The following is a 20,851-nucleotide window of genomic DNA, read 5'->3' on the forward strand; positions in this document are numbered from 1 at the left end:
TTAGCAATAGAAACAAAATGCTTGGAAGACTAAAACAAACTCCCAGAACAAATTCGTGCACTAACTTCTACATTTTATTTCATGAACACTTTGGTATATATGTCTGAAACAGTTGTTCTAGACCCTATCTGATCCAGTGCTTGTTTTTTATAACAAATATTTTGTAATGTTGCTTTACTATCCTGAAATCAAGATCACAGATTATAATCCTACATATTTAATATAGTTTAAATATCTATAGCTTGCTAACTATAAAATGAAAGAAAATAATTTAAACAAAATATCAGCATGTAGAGTACCACTACACTGGAGTATATGAGGAAGTAGTCAGATTCCCAGCCTTACACAGAATTACTGTGAACACAGCAGCCCCAAATGCAGACTGATACAAACGTGTCATTACAACTTAAATTTCTCAAATAACATTGCCATCAGTGGTGTCATTTTCCAAAATTCTGAGCTCTTGGTAAAATTCCATGTAAAACAAAGTATGTACAACCTTTCTTTCCTTTATGATTGCTACAGTTCTGGGAAATTCAGAGTGTATTAAAACTGTAACAAAATACTTTGCAATTTTTGCAAAGTGCAGAAAAATTCTAGGCTCAGATAGTGTTTATCTGAAGTTTTTCACTTACCAGATGCCTGGAAGTTACAGCAGAATTCTTCCTTCTGAGGTACTGTCCTGCACAAAAGGATATTTTACATCCTTGGTCCTCAACACTAAAGGCTGGTAATGCCCCCTTTCCTGTCATGTTGATAATTAGACATCTCTATAATATTTCTACACTCTTTATCAGCAGAAGGTACTGACCTTTTGTGATCCAATGATCTCCTGTGATTGAATTTAATAGTTCTAAGATTTAATACAGTACAGAATGTAAAATCTACAAGTCTAATCTTTGTACTTTGAACATTTGTAATAATGATGGGAGAAAAAAGCTAATTTTATTCTATATTTAACTTTATAACCATTCTTCTAATATTCTGGAAGAAAGACTATTGGTAAGTGTTATTACAAATGAGAAAACAAACAAGTATAGATTATCTGCAAAAGATGTCTTGTAATTTCCTTATAAAGTCAGAATTTGTTTTCTAATTGGTTCTTATTTAATGTTACAGATATTGTTATTTTTTAAAAGATCTTCTTTTACAGACTAATTTCTATTTAGCCAATGTGAAATTTGTTTCACTTGAATTTGTTTTAAATTTTACTGCTAGACTCTTCGATAACTAATTTAGAAAAAAAGGCTGAAAGACTCTCACTTATTCCTATGTCTCTTACATTAACTCTTAAGAAGGCTGTGAATTATAGTAAATGTCATTCTGGGCAGGATATATGGGCAGGGAATGTGGTATTTGGATTGTCCAGATATTCTGGTAATAGGATCAATGTGTCCTGTATCATTTTTCAGAAAAAAATATATTTCTTAATACTGTTCTTATTCTATTTCTTTTTTAACTGAGAAGGCACTTGGGGAACCCAAAGCTATCAGAATCATGTTAATCCATCATCACTGTGATGATGCAGATATTATCACTATAAGATACTTGGGATAAAGTCTTCCATTTAATAGTATAATTCTAAACAATGTATGTCCTGGTTCAAAGGAGTGTTTGTCCCTGAAAATGCTGGCTCCCAACAGAGCTGTGAACCAAAGCCCTGAATACTAACCTCTTTCATTTCTTTTTTCCACTCTTGGAGTTTTTTTTTGTTTGGGTTTTATGCCTATCTGTTTGAATCCTCTTTCTTAGGCCCCAGGGAATTAGAAAGAAGTTATTAATTTCAGGGCAGGCAAATACCAGAAAGTTCTTAAATACTAGTTAGTTTTACCTAGTGCTGGTTTACCACTTTCTTGAACTGAAGAGCAATTAGATAATCTTAAAGAAATCACTCTTCTAAGATTAATAAGCAGAATGTGAGGTGGGGAGCACTAACGTAAAGTCTTGAAAATGAAAAATGTTTCAAGGAAAAGGTGGATGCTATTGTCTCTTTCTCTTTCTATTCTGATGTAGTGGTTGTGCTAAGCAGGTCTGAGCACTGGCGGGTCCCATGGGTGTGGCTCTGGCGAAATTGGCTCAGTGGACTGCTGCTGGACATGGAGCTGGAACCCTGGAAATCACCCCTCTAAATGAAGCGATATTGAAAGAAGTTATTACGTTTGTGGAGAGTTTCATCTATAAATATCCACAAGAGGCAAAATTTGTTTTTGTGGAACCACTTGAGTGGAACACAAGTTTGGAGCCTTCAGAATTTGAATCAGGTTATGTTGTCAGGTAAGCCAGTTAATTGCTTCTAGTATTTAATATCTTCATTGTACACATCTTCATCGATTGGTTGTAGGTTTGGGGGCAAGTCACCTAACCTCTTTGAATCTCAGAAGTCCTCTAAACCAGGGATTGTGAACCAGAGACACAGGTGAAGTCCGAGGAGATTTGGCTTGACCAACACGGTATCTATCTAAGTTTTAAATCTAAAGTTTTTAAACAAAATTTTAATTTTTGTGGGTAAATTTCTTTTGACATTATCCAGGTCACTACACTGCGAACATTCATTGCTGCCTTCTGCCTGGCCTTTCCACCCATATGTTTGTGTGTGTATATATATGCACTTTTCAGAAATGGAATCTCGCTAAGTTGCCCAGGGTGGTCTCGAATACCTGGCCTCAAGTGATCCTCCTGCCTCAGCCTTCTAAAATGCTGGATTACAGGCATGAGCCACCATACCGGCTCATCCATATTCTTTTGAATTTTATTTTCGTAAGTTTGTGGGGTACTACTGTATTGCCTGAAGGATTCCAGGAGCCATTGCTTTCATGACCTCTGATGTGGACAAAATCTCTTCTGGTATTTAAATTGATCAATTCCTGGGAATAGCAGCAGGAGGTGGGGTGGGCAGCTGATAAAGGATTAATTTTGATTTTGCTCAATGTAAGGGAGAGAATTCTTAAGACTTAGTACTGTCTTCAGATGAGAGCCTTTCAAATCTGAGATGAAAAAAAAATTTACTTTTGTCTCAAACAGTGAATCTATCTCATTCAAACATGGCTAAAATACACACACACACACACACACACACACACACAAATTATATAAACATAAATATAATTGTATAAGAATGTATTATTTCATTACACATTATAATTATACAAGAAATAAGCTAACAAATATACACACACATATATATAGGTACACACACACACACACACCCTTATATATATGTTTTGCCAGCCTCAGTTTGTTTTAACACCTTAGGCATTCTATTTTTTACTGCCTTGTTCTTCGGTTTGGATGTGAACTATTAAAGTCTGATCATGTCAGAAAAAGTTCCCTAGCTAGCCAAAGCTTCCTGTAGCTGCTGTTTCCCTTTTCTCCCTTTGGGATTATTTGTGAGAATAAAGTCAGAATTTCATTTTTAGAACTTCAGCAAAACCATTCTTAAACTGCATTTCAAGAGCTCTTTAATTCTTATATTGGTCAGGCTTCTCTCTGAGTTGTTTGAAATCTTATTTTTTTTTTTTTTTTCTGCAGACGGAGTCTTGCTCTTTTGTCCAGTGGCATGATCTTGGCTCACTGCAACTTCCCCCTCCCGGGTTCAGGCAATTCTCTTGCCTCAGTTCTTCCTAGTAGCTGGGATTACATGTGCCCACCACCACGCCTGGTGAATTTTTTTTGTATTTTAGGAGAGATGGGATTTCACAATGTTGCCCAGGCTGGTCTCGAACTCCTGAGCTCAGGCAATCCACCTGCCTTGGCCTCCCAAAATGCTGGGATTACAGGTGTGAGCCACCGCGCCTAGCCTGAAATCTTATTTTTTTTTTAATGGTGCATTTTTATTTCTAACTATGCCAGTGGTAACTTTCTTCAGAAGCGATTGTCATTTCAGCTTTCTTCCTAACCTTTGAAATATGATCTCCTACATAAAACCAATTAAAAACATGTTAACTACTCTGCTGATCGAGGTGGCTCACACTTGTAATCCCAGCACTTTGAGAGGCTGAGGTGGACAGATCACCAGAGATCAGAATTTAAAGACCAGCCTGGCCAACATGGTGAAACCCTGTGTCTACTAAAAATACAAAACTTAACCTGTTGTGATGGTGCATGCCTGTAATCCCAGCTACTCTGGAGGTTGAGGCAGGAGAATTGCTTTGTTCTGGGAAGTGGAGGTTGCAGTGAGTGAGATTGCGCCACTGCACTCCAGCCTGGGAGAAAAAGCAAAACTCTATCTCAAAAAAAAATATTAATTACTATTTTTTACAAAAATGCATTTAAAGCAGATGATAGAAAAGAATATCATGATTGTAATTGTTTTGCCTCTGTATGAATTTTTGCTCCAAGCACAAACATGACCACATCTGCCCTCCAGGCTCTGACACACATGACTCAAATCTGTCACTGCTTCTCCTCTATTCTTGTTCAGATTCTTTTTGCTTTGCTTCCATTCTTATATCTCAGCACACATTTATTTATTTATTTATTTATTTATTTATTATTTATTTGAGACAGGGTCTGGTTCTGTTGCCTACACTGGAGTGCAGTGGCATGATCATAGCTCACTGTAGCCTCCAACTTCTGGGTTGAATGGATCCTCCCACCTCACCCCCTCCCCCCACAACAAGCAGCTAGGACTATAGGCACATACTACCATGCCCTGTCAATTTTTCTATTTTTTTGTAGAGACACTATCTCACTATGTTTCTCTGACTGGTCTTGTACCGTTGGCCTCAAGAGATCCTTCCACCTTGGCCTTCTGAATTGCTGGTGTTTCAGACCTGAGCGACTGTGCCCAGTTTTGTATGCAGTCTTTATGCACAATGTTCCCTCCTAAGAAGGACATTTTGACATTTTGAAACAATTACCCCTTGATTTTTATACTTTGGTCACATTTACTGTGCAACTTTTCCTTGGGCTAATGTCTCAATCCATTCTTCTTGTGTCTGACCTTCATTGATGATATCTTTGATGATGGAAGGGTAGAGAGAGGTATTGCTGTTGTATGAGAAGGAAACCATGCTTGCCTGGCTCTGATGAACACCAAGACTGCCTTGAAGAAGGCAAAGGGTACAGCTCAGATTTTGGTCATAATGGAAAATACCAGATGCTTTAACATCCAGGTTTTGACTATACCCCTGGTCTACTCCCCAAACCAAAGAAAATTCAGTAAGCCATAGCCAATCAGGGTTTGCCACATCAACCAGTGATGTCAACCAGAGATATTCTCTATTGCCCAGAGATTGATTATCAAAACAGTCCCCATGACCTCATTCATTGTCCTTTAGACCAAGCACACTCTTTTGGCTTCTCTGCTGTTAGTACACTATTTATACATTTATTGAAAATTGGGAAGCTACTTTCCTTCCAGACAGGATTCAGGTCTGGGCATCCATGTGTAAGGCCAAGATTATCCTGAAGGATTTGAGCTTGGAGTTTCCAGATGTTTTTCTACCAAATAGAAATGTCCTTGGATATTTTAGAGTAAAGGCAGATGCCTCTCCTTGTGGGTAGACCTCTCAGGCCTCTTATTCCAAGACAAGTTAAGTTTTATCTACACTGGAATTCTGCCGAAGTAGGTAAGTCACCCTTTTTTGGTTGGTCTCTGCAGACATTGATGGGAATATATTTATATTTGTGGCCTTAGCGCTCATTTGATGTTGTACATTTCGAATGCACTCTGGGCAACAGTCAGTAAAAGTTGATCATCCTTTTTCTGATTAGACTAATGAGCATCTGATACTGAAATAGATACTTTAGTCACACACTAGAAAGGTTTTATGTTTCATCAACTGCCTTCTCTACTTTTGTGCCGATTATAGCACTGTCCATGTTACCTGATTTGTCTTTTCCTTAGAATTATTCTCAGTGTTTTCATCCTGTTATGACATTTGTCGTCAACTGTCCATGCTCAGTTTTGGGGTGGGGGCTGGGGGTCAAATAGTTCTACTTTCATTTCATGGAAATCACAGACCTCTTTTTCATTCATTCATTCATTCATTCATTCATTTATTTGAGACTGAATTTCACTCTTGTTGCCCAGGCTAGAGTGCAGTGGGGCACTCTCAACTCACCGCAGCCTCCACCTCCCAGGTTCAAGCCATTCTCCTGCCGCAGCCTCCCGAGTAGCTGGGATTACAGGCTTGTGCCATCACACCGAGCTAATTTTTGTATTTTTAGTAGAGACACCGTTTCTCCATGTTGTTATGGCCGATCTCAAACTCCTGATCTCAGGGGATCTGCCTGCCTCGGCCCCCAAAGTGCTGGGATTACCAGGCAGGATGAAATTCATAATCTTCCTAAAACACCTCATAATGAAGCCTAAATCTGTTGTAAACTAAGAACAAATGACACCACTCAATGGCAGTACCATCTGTGGCACACAGAACGAAGGCACTTTGATTCTTTCGAATGTGGCTTGGGAAATTTATAAATTGGATAAGCGTCCAGAATCACGTGAAAATGCTATTACCTGATTTTTTTTCCCTCTCTGGCAGAACTACAGTATGTTTTTTTGAATCAAATGTGCTATAATGTTGCCATATTTTAGTTTTAAATTCTGACTCCACCGCATCTCAGTGATATATATACATTGAGATAAAAATATATTCTGGTAGGAGTTGGGAAAGGAAGTCAGGTTGCCTGAGCAATGGCTGTCTTCCCCTCAAGAATGCACAATTCACACATAGTTCATACCTTTCTGGACCTTAGTTTTGTGATCAATATCATGAAAGGCGGAATTTACATGATCTCTAAGGTTACACTCAACCTATAAAATAGTATTGTTTTATGAGACAATAATTATTGCATTTTGGTAAAATTTCTAAGTCACGGTAGTAGGATCAGTGCCATAAGTTTTGTTATTGAGCTGTTTATTTTTTTGTCCCTGAAAACTGCTAAATAGTTTCTTAGCTATAGCCTTACTTTGTATATTACTATTTAGACATGCATTTATTAAGTAATAAGACACTAAAATGAGCTGGGTGTGGTGGCCCATACCAGTAAGCCCAGAACTCTGCGAGGTGGAGATGGGAGACTCACTCGAACCCAGGAGTTCAAGGCTAGCCTGGGCAACATAGCAAGACCTTGTCTCTAAAAAATAAATAATAAATAACTAAAGAGACAAATAAATAAACAGCCAGGAGCGGTGGCATGCAGCTGCAGTCCCAGCTACTTGGGAGGCTGAGGGAGAAGGATCCCTTGAGCCCAGGAGTTTGAGGCTGCAGGGAGCTATGACTGTGCCACCGTACTCCAGCCTGGGTGACAGAGCAAGATCCTAGCTCTTAAAAAAACAACAAACAAACAAAAAAACTCCACTAAACTCGATACACTGGGGATTAAAGAAAAAAGACATTTTCCTGCTTTCTTGCTTTAGAATATAAACAGAATTTTTAGCTCCTTTCGACAATTCTGGTTTAAAAGTCTCTCCATCAGGCTACTGGAGTTTTCAATAGCTTATTCTTCTGACCTTCGCAAGGTGGGTGCAGCGTTTTCTTTCCAAGAGCTCATTCTCTAGGTGTTAGAAACTGTGAGCCTGAAAACTGAAACTTCCTCTTCAAAATCCTGTGTATAGCTGGCGTTTTTTTTTTTAATCTATTTTTATTTTAATTTTTTGAGATGGGGTCTCACTCTGTCACTCAGGTTGGAGTGCAGTGGTGTGTGATGTCAGCTCACTGCAACCTCCACCTCCTGGGTTCAAGTGATCTTCCCACCTCAGCCTCCCAAGTAGCTGGGACCACAAGCATGTGCCACCACTCCTGGTTGATGTAGCTGGCATTTTATTTCTTACTTCTCTGTTAAGTTACAGGCTTCAACTGGTAGGAGCAATGAAAAAATGTCACCTGTGCCCTTGGGTTTCTCACCAGGAGCTTCTCTCTTTCCAAGTAGCTTGCTATCTGTGGCATTCCGTCAGCCTATTGCTTAGCCCTCTTTCCATCCACTTAGCATAAGTGGCCAGCCGTTGATGTGAGTAACCTTTAGGTAACAGGCCTTTAAGAAATCTCTTCAGTCCTAAGGACATTATTCCAGAAGCTTAATTTTAGAGAAAATATACATTTTGTACACAATGCATGTCCTTGGTAAGCCTACATATTTTATTCATTTATTTATTCCACAGATATTTACTAAATGCCTTCTATGTGCAGTTCCTACCTGAAGTCCTGGAGATAGGGTAGTCCCTATCTGCACCCAGCAGAATCGGACTGATAAAGTCCCTCTGTGAGCCCTCTTTTGCTGCTGTAACACATTGCCACAAACCTAATGTTTTAACACACACAAATGTATTATCTTATAGTTCTAGAGGTCAGAAGTCTAAAATGAATCTGCAGGCTAAAAGCAAGGTATTGATAGGGTTGCATTCCTTCTGGAGGCTCAAGAAGAATTTATTCTTTGCTTTTCAAGCTTCTAGAGGCCCCTCCGTTCCTTGGCTTATGGCTGCTTGGCTCACGGCCCCATATCACTCCCACCACTGCTTCTATCAGCTTATCCCTGTCACTGCTTCTGTCCTTCCTGTCTTCCTAAGAACCCTGGTGATTATGTTTGGCTCCCTCCAGATGCCCAGAATAGTCTCCCCATCTCAGGATCCTTGACTTAATTTCCATGCAAAGCCCGTTTTGCCATGTAAGATGGCATGTTCATAGGTTTTGGGGATTAGGATGTGGCCATTATTCTGTCTCCCATAGTTCATCTCCTCTCGTTTCTATTCCAGTGAGATCATCAGCAGTAAGTAATGTGGGTCGGTCAGATTTACTTTTTCTGATGAACTAGCAACATTTTACATCTATACATCTAAAAGCACTTCAATATGTTAGATTAGGCCAGGCGTGATGGCTCACGCCTGTAATCCCAGCACTTTGGGAGGCTGAAGCGGGTGGATCCCTTGAGCTCAGAAATTCAAGACCTGCCTGCCCAACATGGTGTAGCCCCATATCTACTAAAACTACAAAAATTAGCCAGGTGTGGTGGTGTGCGCCTCTAGTCTCAGCTCCTTGGGAAGCTGAGGTGGGAGGATTGCTTGAGCCTGTTAGGAGGCAGAAGTTGCAGTGACCCGAGATTGCACCACTGCACTCTAGCCTGGGTGACAGAGGGAGACCGTCTCAAAAAAAAAGAAAGAAAAAAAAAAAAAGCTAGATCAGGTGTTAAGGTGTCAGCAGTTTCATCGGAGATGGCCTCCTGTAATACAAAACCTGGACAGTTTAGTTAATGTGGTAAGTGGTGGAAATCTATAGAAATATTACTTTCATAAAAACATCTTAATATTTTTTAAATGTCAACCTGAAAAAAATCATTAAAATGGATAGAAGCACAAAGCTAGGAGACTCAATAACTTTTGATCAGGAAAAGCCCATTTAGAAAAACTGCCTATTATCCCAAGGCAAACTAAATGAAGTATAGAGTGGGAAAGGAATCCACAGAGAGGATCTAGTTTGCCTTGAGTTTGCTTTTTTTTTCATAGCTTTTTTTTTCATAAACACAGTGTAGCCAAGAAAACCCCTAACCACTAATTACTGTGGTGTAAAAATTTTTATAAATAAAATAACATTAGAAATCCCCAAAGCATAAACGATTTTGCGGAACCAATGATTTTTTAAATGTGCCAGAAATCAACAAGTTTTAGAGAAACAAAACCAAAAACTGTGACTATTTGAGTTAAATTGTGAATTCAAGAAATTGCTAAAAAAAAAAAAAATTCTTCCTTGGATATATCCTACTGATCAGTATGGTTGCTGATAAGTTTGAGGATGTAAGAGTTTGAGTGTGGAAGAAAGTGGGAAAATAGATGAGCTCCTAACCAGATGTATTTATATTTTCTCTATTTTATAATGAAATATAGGAATAATCTGTCTAAATGTCTAAAATTTAATTTCTACTGGTCTCCAGGTAGCATGAAGCTTTCAATTTTTTATTTTTATTTTTAGTGAAACAACAGTCAAATCAGAAGAAGTTGATAAAAATGGACAGCCTTTGCTATTTCTCTCTGTACCACAAATTAAAATTAGGAGCTTTGGGCAACTGTCACGCTTGTTATTTATTGCCAAAACTGCGAAGCTGAAGGAAGCACAAGCGTGTGTTCAAGGTGATCTTAGGCCTCCAGTCTGTAATTTGCACTTGTAGAAACAGTCTTGCTGGGGAACTGGGGAAAGGGTGGGAGGGTCATTTGTTAGAGTGTCTTGAAAAAAGCTCTACAATCTACAAGGTGGAAAGTCAAATGCACAACTTCATGAAAACGTTATTAATTTTCCTTGGCCGCAATATTATGCTCCTATCAAATTTCTGCTTGAAAATGAAAGGCCTGCTACATTACCACTAGTAAGTTTCTAGGTTTCTAGTTTTAGCATGTGGTTTGAAAAAGAACCTTCTCAGCTTCTGGAAAGCACAGGGGGCTGTAGCCTGTTAGGTCAGCGTCAGGAGAGAAGACAGACGACAAGGGCCGGCCTCTGAATCCACTCTCTCCCTCGGCATACTGCCATGATGAATGAAAATCTATTTCCTTTAAAATGAATGTGCACTCTTCCTTTAGCAGAGACAGCCTTTAATAATCTCTTTCCACTTTTCTCAGTTGTATTCCGCTGTGGACCTCACAGCCTTCTGTGAATAGTTACAGTCATTCAACACTGTGGCGAATTTTTTTTCTTCTTCTTAAAGTATGTGGTGTTCACACTATCATCTAATCATCTAACATGCAAAAAATGAATGTGTTTGCCTGCTATAATCATGTTGTAAATGTTTCTTATGAGTAGAAATACCTAATCATAGGCAATAATGTATGTGTTTTTCTTTTTGGAATTACGTGACCAGTGGGTTTCTGGCACATGGTATTTGAATTTTGCCCATTTCTGTATGAGATGGGAAGATAGTCATTTTTTTTTTTTTTTAAGTTCCCAACCTCAGGACTGCAGGGTTTTTATTTTTTATGTCTTGCCTATTATTCCTTATTAGGTGAGAGTATCAAATCTTGAAGAGTAAAGCTGAATTCAAGAAGATAGTTAATAGATGGATTGTTCATTCAATTCAACTTAATTGATAGACATAATACATAGATTTCTATATAGCCAAATACTTATCCATTAGCTAAATACTTATCCTTTGCTGCATTTCACTGTTTCTGCAAGAATTTTGTCTTAGTTTCAGGTCCGTGTTGCGTGGTACATGGCAATTTGGTAGTCAGGTTTGTGTCATTCCTCAGAATTCACCAGCTATATCTTTTTGTAAATCTCTATGTGATGACAGCCATAAGGCTGTTAAGTTGAGATGATCAATAAATGGTTAATTCCTTGGTATTCTTTGCTTTGCTCTTCTTTCTCCCAGTGAAGTCCTTTTTCTCAGCCCAAAGGCCGTGGCATATCCCATGGCCACATGGGAAGGTTAATGCCATCACTACACTTTTCTTCATGTCATTTAAGTCAAGCTTTCTAAATTAGTCTCATAGGCCTTCCTCCCCCAACCCCGTCTCAATGTATATATATTTTCATCTTTCTCAAATTTTTCTATTCTAAACAAGGGTTTTCCCCTTTCTCCTTCATTTTCAACCATATTGGGTTTTGACATTTACCAAATTCTGTTTTCAGCATCTCTAGGTTCAGCTTTCACATGTATCAGTCTTGATCATGAAGTAGTGTTTTTCAATGTAATTTTAATATATATATGTATGTATATATGTATGTGTTGCTAGATGTGCTTTCCAACTCTAAGATCACATGGCATTGTGAATATGAAGCAGTTTGAATAGGCGCAAAAGACTGGTAGTGGGTTTGTAGGCTTAGGAAAGCATGCTATTTTGGAAAGAATGCCTTTATAGATACCCAGCACTGGTACACACACACACACGCGCACATATAGTTCTATGATTCTTCTAAGAAGAACATTATTTCTCTATCTTCAAATAAATTTCTGATATACTAATTGAATGTACATTCTGAACAATGCCTCACAGCCAATGAAAAAAGAAATAATGAATGGAGGTGTTGGTCTTTGTGCTATTAGGGAGATATGTAGATATTACAATATTAACTGGAACATCTCATGAGATAGAAGGAAGTTCCTAAAAGCAATGGAATCTCAGACATAGAGATGAATTCTAATTGGGTGGATTAGAAAAAGCTTGATGAAAGAAACACATTTGAATAGACTTTGAAGGATTTATTAGTCTTAATGTTTGTTGTGCTAGAAGACAAAAGGGTAATTTTTATTTGTCTCCTTTTTTTGTTGTTGTTGTTATTGTCAGCTAACAGAGACCCCATAGTAAAAATCCTGGGCTCCGATTATAATGCAATGAAAGAAGACTCAATTGCATTAAGTATTCTTGATAAAATTACCAGAGATGATGATCCTGAAAGTGAAATTAAGAAGAAGATTGCTATGCTGCTTAAGCAATTGGATCAGCACCTCCTCAATCATTCTCTAAAACATATTTCGTTGTGAGTCTTTTAAAAAGGAACCTCTATTGTATTGAGCCAAGATTGCACCACTGCACTCCAGCCAGGGTGACAGAGCAAAACTCTGTCTCAAAATAGATGGATAAATAAGTAATAAATAAATTTAAATTAAAAAAAAAGAACCTTTAAAAATTAGTTACAAAGTTGCCTTTAGAGTTTAGAAAAGACACACAAGAAAAATGAAGTAGGGAAGTTATTGCTATGGATTTAACTTTACATTTTATTGGAACAAACAATTTTCTTGGGATTAATTTATTCTAGTTCTAAAAATTAAAAGTTGCAGGTAACATCACTAAAACATTCTGGTGGGGTTTCATGCAATTCTGAAGACATCAGGTGGCCTTATTATTTTCAAAGGTTCTTAAGACTATTATGCAAATTATTAAATTATAATGCCAATATCATGTAGAGCTTGTATAGTCCAAAGCATGTTCATTTTTCTAATATTTTTACTATTAGAATATTATCAGTACAAAATAAAGTGAATATTTAATGGAGTATGTTTAATGTTGCATTAAACATGAATAACTAATGTCCTGATGTGTTGACAGTGCTGCTATAAAATTATAGCACAGCTAAAATTAACTGCAATTTTAATTATAAAAAAAGATATTTATCATGATATAATGAAATGTGTTCATGTTTTTCCTGTAGATTCTGTTTAAAGTATTTAAGCTGACATTTTAAATATTTATTTCAGAGAAATAAGTTTAAATCCCATGACAGTGAAGAAGGATATAGAACTGCTCAAACGTTTCTCAGGAAAAGGAGACCAAACAGTCTTGGAATCTATTGAATATACTTCAGGTTTGATGCTTTCCCAGGCTCATTTTATGTTATTTACGTTATTATAATTATATTTTCAAAATGCTTTCAATGTCTACATTACAAGAGAGGGTTTAAGAAGGGGAAAACTTAAAATTTCCACAATATTTATTTTGTGGAAGCCAACACTTTTTACCAAACTCTAGATTAAGGAACTCTTGCTAATTGCTTGATGATTGGTTTCAGATTATGAATTTTCAAATGGATGTCGAGCCCCACCTTGGAGACAAATTCATGGGGAAATTTGTTATGTGCTGGTGAAACCTCACGATAGTGAGACTCTGTGCATTACTTGCAGTGCAGGAGGAGTATTTTTAAATGGTGTAAGTAAATTTTTAAAAACGTAACTAAAGTCAGTGGACTTTGGGTGTGAGCTGTAAATGTCTCAAGGGTTGTGTCCCAATGACCACAGAGAATGAATTATCATTCTGTGGGATGGAAGCTGATTCCCTTGATATATGCTTGCTGGGCAAATCCAAAATAGCTTCAGAATTAGCTCTCTTATTCCCCACTGCAGGTCATTAAGCCAATCTGATAAGAAATGGGCTTCCAAGTGACCCATTCCACATTAGAAAGGTTTTTTAACATAATTACTTCACTGTTCATTACACAGCTACCAAAGGATAGAAAGGACAGAAAAGGAACATTGAGGTAATACAGATGTCATAACTGCAGCTTGCATCCTAAGAGTTGGAGGGACAAATGGACAGAGAGGGGCTTATCTAATTGTAGAAGATTGGAGACAGTGCCCCATGAAGCCAGGATCCAGACCTCTGGGGAGGGCCCCCTTCTAGGCTGTGCTGGTCCCCACAGAGTTCAGACCTCCTCCATGAGGTGGGCTCCAGTTCTCTGGAGAGTGGGCACTGCCCAGTTAATGCTGGTACCTCGGGAAGAGGATCCTTGTAGAGCTGGCAGATCTGGGACCCAGACCTTTGAATGTGGAACACTGGATTGCTGATAGTGATATTTCCCAGGGGGTGTGGTGAGCCTGGTTCTGGGACTGTGAAAAAGAAACTAACCTGGAAACTGGAACCAACTGTTTCTACTGGATGCAACTGCCGCTGCAAGGAAGGAAGGGCCGTTGCTGGGTGACTCTAGCAGGGACAGTGGGCCAGCAGGAAGGAGCAGGTCCCTCCTTCCTCTCCCAGCCCTTCAGTCTTCCTTTAGCTGATTCTAATGACAGAGCCTAACCTAGCCTGGCAAAGGAGAAATACAACAATGCAGATTCCCTGCCTGAGTAGCACAAAGTAGAGGCTGGGTGGCTAGGCTTTGAGCTGAGTGATAAACAGCACACAGTGTTCTAGGTTAAAACATTTTAGACTCATCCCTGTTCACAGAACCAGCTAGAATGAGCTTAGCTTTCACCTCTGCAACATCCTGCCTTCAGTGTCTTTAACATAAATGTGAAACTCAGAAGCAAAATTCTACAAGGAGCACCCAAGTCCTGAATGGGGACCCAGCCATCACAGGGGACTGCTGGGAGGGTTATGACACCTTGGCTTGGGTGGGTACCAAAATACTGGAGCCTATTTTCTGATTACCTGTAGGCATCTTTCTGACATGCCTTTTGGTGCTTTTCTTATTAGCATGACACTGAGCTCATTTCTACAAAGAAGAAGTGGAAAAATAAGATTTTGCTTTGATATCTTAGAAAAATGAAATCTCTAATTACGAATAAAGAGACAAAAGGAGAAATGAGGTTTTTTTTGACCTTCTGGAGGTGGGCAGGGAGTCTTTATTTCTATCAAAAGTTATTATTGATTTATGTACATACAACTTATTTAGCATGGAAATATTTAAGTATCCCTTTAAGTTTAAAAAAAATGAAAGACAAGGACCATAAAACTACTCAATAATTACAACTAAATTTAAAACACACTAGTCATATGTATAGAAATGTTTTTGTGTATACAGTTATATATAACACACTACAGTTATATATTTATATAGATACAGTTATGTGATGTGTGTGTATACATATATATATTGTGTTATAGAGGAGCAGAAAATGTAGGGAAGAAAAGGAAAATGAAGAAAGAGAGGAAGAGAGTGGGAGACACATGGGTGTATGGGCAGATCGTTACATAGAGATCTAGAAAATAAGCCTATAGCAACCATGCCGCAGACGGAAGAACAGAGTGTGACGAACAGGAACATTGGCTTTTTCATAGTGAAATTCTAACCTTGAAGCCTTTTATGACTTCATCAACTAAGGCTCCTGAAGTCATAATGCATTTTCAGAGTAGAGGAGAGTGGAGAGAAGGAAGCTTTCACTCCTCTGCTGGATAGCAGAGTGCCTTACATGCATATAGGAGGTACTCGGTAAATGCTTGCTGAATGAATAAACAATTCAGTGAATGAAGGAATGAATGAATGAATGAAAGGATAAATAGATAACATTAAATTAAGGGGGAAGGATTTTGCCTATACATTCCATGTATAAAGACTACCATACAGATTCTTCAGGAATGAAAACAATACACATGCTTAGCTTGTGATATATTGATCAGGTTCTTATAATTGTTCTTATGTTAATCATAGAACTAAACTCTTTTTTCCCAAAGGGCAAAACAGATGATGAAGAGGACATTAATTATGAGAGGAAAGGTTCCATTTATAAAGATCTTGTCACATTTTTAAGAGAAAAATCACCACAATTTTTAGAAAATATGTCTAAACAAGTAAGTTTTATGGTTTCTTTTGAGCTTTCATAGCATTATGTTACTAAACTACAACTTTCCATGGTACAAGAAAAACAGTAATTTTGCCTATTTTTGGATACTTTTTATTAGTGTTTTTTTAACAACATAATATAAAAAATATTGTAAATGTACTATTGTTCAGGGTTCAGTGGCATTAATTACATTTACAATGTTGTACAAATATCACTATTGTTAAGTCTTTTTCATATCCCCAACTTAAACTACACCCATTAAGCAATAATTCACCATTTCTTCTCCCTCAACTTCCTGCTTAACTCCGATCTTTTGTCTTTTTCTATGAGGCTTCTTATTTTAGATATTTCACATCACTGGAATGGTACAATATTTGTCCTTTTGTGTTTGGCTTCTTTCACTTAGCATAGTGTTTCCAAGGCGCATCCATGCTACGGCTTGTATGCAAATTTCATTCTTTTTATACTTGAACACTATTTTGCTTATGTATGAACCACATTTGGTTTATTCATTCATCCACTGATGGACACTTGGGTTGTTTCTACCTTTTGGCTATTGTGAATAATGCCGCTATGAATATTGGGGTACAGGTGTCTGTTGAGTTCTTATTTTCAATTCTTTTGGGTCTGTTCCTAAAAGTGTTGGTAAAAGTGGGCCGTATGGTAATTCTGTATTTAACTTTTGGAGGAACTGCCAACCTGTTTTCAGCGGAGGCCACAGCATTTTCATTCCCACCAGCAATATCCAAAAATTCCACTTTCTTCACATCCTTGTTAACACTTCTTATTTTCTAGATTGTTGTTTAATTACAAACATCATAGCCAGTGTGAAGAGGTATCCCACTGTGACTTTGATTTGCATTTCCCTAACAATTAGTGATGTTGACCATATTTTCATGTGTTTGTTGGTTGTCTGTTTATCTTCTTTGAAGAAGTGTCTATTTGAGCCCTTAGCCTATATTTTAAATTGATTCTTTTTGTTGAGTTTTCATTTTTGTTATATACTGGATATTAACCCCTTATCAGATAGAAGGTTTAGAAATGTTTTCTCTTATTCCGTGGATTGCCTTTAACTTTCTTGATAGTGTTCTTTGACACACAAAAATTTTTAATTTTGTTGAAGCCCAATTTACCTATTTTTTTCTTATGTTGCCTGTGCTTTTATTATCATATTTGAGAAATCATTGCCAAATCCAAGGTCATGAAAATTTGCCTCTATGTTTTTCTCTAAGGATTGTATAGTTCTCTAAGGATTGTATTAGCTCTTAAATTTAGGTGTTTGATCTCTTTTGAGTTGATTTTTGTCTATGGTGTAAGATAAGGCTCCAATTTCATTCTTTTGTGTGTGGATATTCAGTTTTCCCAGCACCATTTGTTGAAGAGATTGTTCTTTCTCCATTGGATGGTCTTGGCTTCCTTGTTGAAGATCAGTTGATCATAGATGGAAGAGTTTGCTTGGGGACTTTTAATTCTATTCCATTGGTCTATATGTCTCTCTTTATATCAGTATCACACTGTTTTGATTACTATAGTTATATTAGTTTTGACATCAGGAAGTGTGAATCCTCAAACTTTGTTCTTGTTTTTTAATACTGTTTTGGCTATTTGATATTCCTTGACAATCTATATGAATTTTAGGCTTGGTTTTACATTTCTGCAAAAAATGCCATTGAGATTTTGATAGAGATTTCATTGAATTTATGAATTGCTTTACGTAATATTGCCATCTTAACCATACCAAGTCCTGTTTATGAACAGGAGATGTATTTCCATTTATTTGTGTATTTAATGGCTTTCAGCAATGTTTAGTGGCTTTCAGTGTGCAGGTTTTTCTCCTTTGTTACATTTACTCATTAATATTTTATTATTTTTGATGTTACTGTAAATGAAATTGTTTTCTAAATTTCATTTTTGATCATTCACTGGTAGTGTATAGAAATACAACTTTTTCAGTATTCAAATCAGATCTAATTTCTGAGTCTTAAAGTTAAGATTGGATTTCAGAACTTGACTGAATTCATTTAACTCTGTGTGTGTGTGTGTGTGTGTGTGTGTGTGTGTGTGTGTGTGTTGTTAGGTTTTTCTGCATACAAGATCATGCCATCTGCATACAGAGTTAGTTTTGCTTCTTCCTTTCCCATTTAGACACTTTTACAATTTCTTTTTCTTGACTACTGAGGCTAGGACTTCCTATACTATGTTGAATAAGAGGGGTGAAAGCTGGCATACTTTTCTGATTTCTTATCTTTTTTTTTTTTTTTGAGATGGAGTCTCATTCTGTCACCCAGGCTGGAGTGCAGTGGCGTAATTTTGGGTCACTGCAACCTTCACCTCTCCTGCCAGGTTCAAGTGGTTCTCGTGCTTCAGGCTCCCGAGTAGCTGGGATCACAGGCACCTGCTACCATGCCCAGCTAATATTTTGATTTTTAGTAGAGATGGGGTTTCAACATGTTGGCCAGGCTGGTCTTGAACTCCTGGCCTCAAATGATATGCCTGCCTTGGCCTCCCAAAGTGCTGGGATTACAGCTCGGAGCCACCATGCCTAGCCTGATTCCTGATCTTAATTGAAAAGCTTTTAGGCTTTCACTATTGATCCTGATTTTAGCTGTGGAATTTTCCTATACTGTATGTCCTTTAGCATGTTGAGGAAGTTTCCTTCTATTCAGTTTTTTTTTTTTTTTTNTTTTTTTTTCTTTTTCTTTTTTGAGACAGAGGCTTGCTCTTGGAGTGCAGTGATGTGATCTTGGCTCACTGCAACCTCCACCTCCTGGATTCATGCAATTTTTCTGTCTTAGCCTCCCGAGTAGCTGGGATTCCAAGCATACACCACCACACCCAGTATTTTTAATAGAGATGGGGTTTTGCCATGTTGGCCACACTGATCTCAAATTCCTAACCTCAGGTGGTCTACCTGCCTCCCAAAGTGCTGGGATTACAGGTATGAGCTACCATGCCCAGCCTCAGTTTTCCTTTTCTTGGTGCACCCATCATTTGGTAGACCTTCCTGAGAAAAAGATGCACATGGGAGGGAAAAAAGGAGGATTTGCATGTTAGAGAACACCTTTATTATTTTCTCACAGTTGTTTCTAGAGTAATTTGAAACTTTAAAATTTTAAAATTAAAAAAAAACTTTAAAAATTTGAAATTTTTAATTTTTAGTTAGCATTTCAAAGGCTTATGTTTCTATGTGAACTGTTTTGGCTTTTTCCCTTCTTTGGGAGCCTTTAGGATCTTCCTTGGTGTTCTGTAATTTTTGTGGTATAGTTTATGCAGATTTTTGTTTGTTTTTGAGATTCATCTATGCTTTTCCATCTATCATTAATTTATTGCTTTTATGGATGTATATTATTTCATTGTATGGCTATGCCACAATTTGTTTATCCACTCACCTGTTAAGGGATATAGGGTCATTTCAGGTTTTGGGCTATTACAAATAAAACTACTAAGAACATTTTTGTACGAGGATTTGTATGATCATATAGTTTCATTATGCCTAGATAAAAACCTAAGAGTAAAATGGTAAGGTCATATGGTAGTTGTATGTTTAACTTTTTAAGCAACTGGTAAACTGCTCTCCATAGTGGTTGTAATAATATACATTGATGTTGGCAATGTATGAGAGTCCCAGTTCTTCCACATACCCAGCATTAACTGGTATTGTCACTCTTTTAACTACAGACATTCTAATAGTTGTATACTGGTATCACATTTGGTTTTAATTTGCATTTTTTGAATGTATCTTTTCATGTGTTTATTTGCCATTCACATATCTTATGTGGTAAAGTGTCTATTCAGACTCTTTGTCCATTTTTTTTTTATTGGGCTATTCAGTTTCTTATTGAGTTGTGACAGATCTTTATATATGTTCTTGGCTTATACATTCTGTGTGACAGATCTTTATATATGTTCTTGGCTTATATATTCTGTCAGATATTTGATTTATAAATATTTTGTCCCAATCTGGGTCTTGCATTTTAATTCTCCAGTGTCTTTCAAAGAGCAAATGTCTTCAATTTTGATAAAGTCCAACTTAAAAAAATTTTTTTTCTTAAATTTATTTATTATACTTTAAGTTCTGGGGTACATGTGCAAATTGTGCAGGTTTGTTATATAGGTATACATGTGCCATGGTGGTGGTTTGCTACATCCATCGCCCTGTCATCTGCATTAGGTATTTCTCCTAATGCTATCCTTCTGAAATCCCCCACCCCCCAGGCCCTGGTGTGTGATGTTCCCCTCCCTGCGTCTGTATATTCTCATTTTTCAATACCCACTTATGAGTGAGAACATGCAGTATTTGGTTTTCTGTTCTTGTGTCAGTTTGCTGACAATGATGGTTTCCAGCTTCATCCATATCCCTGCAAATGACGTGAACTCCTCATTTTCTATGGCTGCATAGTATTCCATGGTGTATATGTGCCACATTTTCTTTATCCAGTCTATCATTGATGGGCATTTGAGTTGGTTCCAAGTCTTTGCTGTTGTGAACAGTGCCACAGTAAACATACGTGTGCATGTGTCTTTATAATAGAATGATTTATATTCCTTTTGAGTATATACCCAGTGATGGGATTGCTGGGTCAAATGGTATTTCTAGTTCTAGATCCTTGAGGAGTTGCCATACTGTCTTCCACAATGGTTGAATTAATTTACACTCCCACCAAACTGTGTAAAAGCATTCCTATTTCTCCACATCCTCTCCAGCATCTGTCATCTCCTGATTTTCTAATGATCGCAGTTCTAACTGGCATGAGATGGTATCTCAATGTGATTTTGATTTGCATTTTTCTAATGACCAGTGATGAGCTTTTTCTCATGTTTGTTGGCTGCATAAATATCTTCTTTTGAAAAGTGTCTATTCTTATCCTTTGCCCACTTCTTAATGGGGTTGTTTGTTTTTTTTCTTGTAAATTTGTTTAAGTTCTCT

At 37.4% G+C, this 20,851-nt stretch overlaps 1 protein-coding gene across 1 annotated transcript in view; it reads left to right on the forward strand.

The window, feature by feature from the left end:
- ODAD2 (outer dynein arm docking complex subunit 2) overlaps positions 1-20,851 on the forward strand; it is a 149,987-nt gene that overhangs the window by 1,677 nt on the left and 127,459 nt on the right. Inside the window, exons 2-7 of the mRNA XM_017535468.2 lie at positions 2,014-2,274; positions 9,909-10,066; positions 12,215-12,407; positions 13,126-13,232; positions 13,437-13,573; positions 15,815-15,931. Of these exons, the coding sequence (XP_017390957.1) occupies positions 2,051-2,274; positions 9,909-10,066; positions 12,215-12,407; positions 13,126-13,232; positions 13,437-13,573; positions 15,815-15,931 (936 nt within the window). The 5' untranslated portion in view covers positions 2,014-2,050. The remainder of the gene's footprint in view (positions 1-2,013; positions 2,275-9,908; positions 10,067-12,214; positions 12,408-13,125; positions 13,233-13,436; positions 13,574-15,814; positions 15,932-20,851) is intronic.

Source organism: Cebus imitator, unplaced genomic scaffold (assembly GCF_001604975.1).
Source record: "Cebus imitator isolate Cc_AM_T3 unplaced genomic scaffold, Cebus_imitator-1.0 Scaffold92, whole genome shotgun sequence".
In the NCBI taxonomy this organism is placed as follows: domain Eukaryota; kingdom Metazoa; phylum Chordata; class Mammalia; order Primates; family Cebidae; genus Cebus; species Cebus imitator.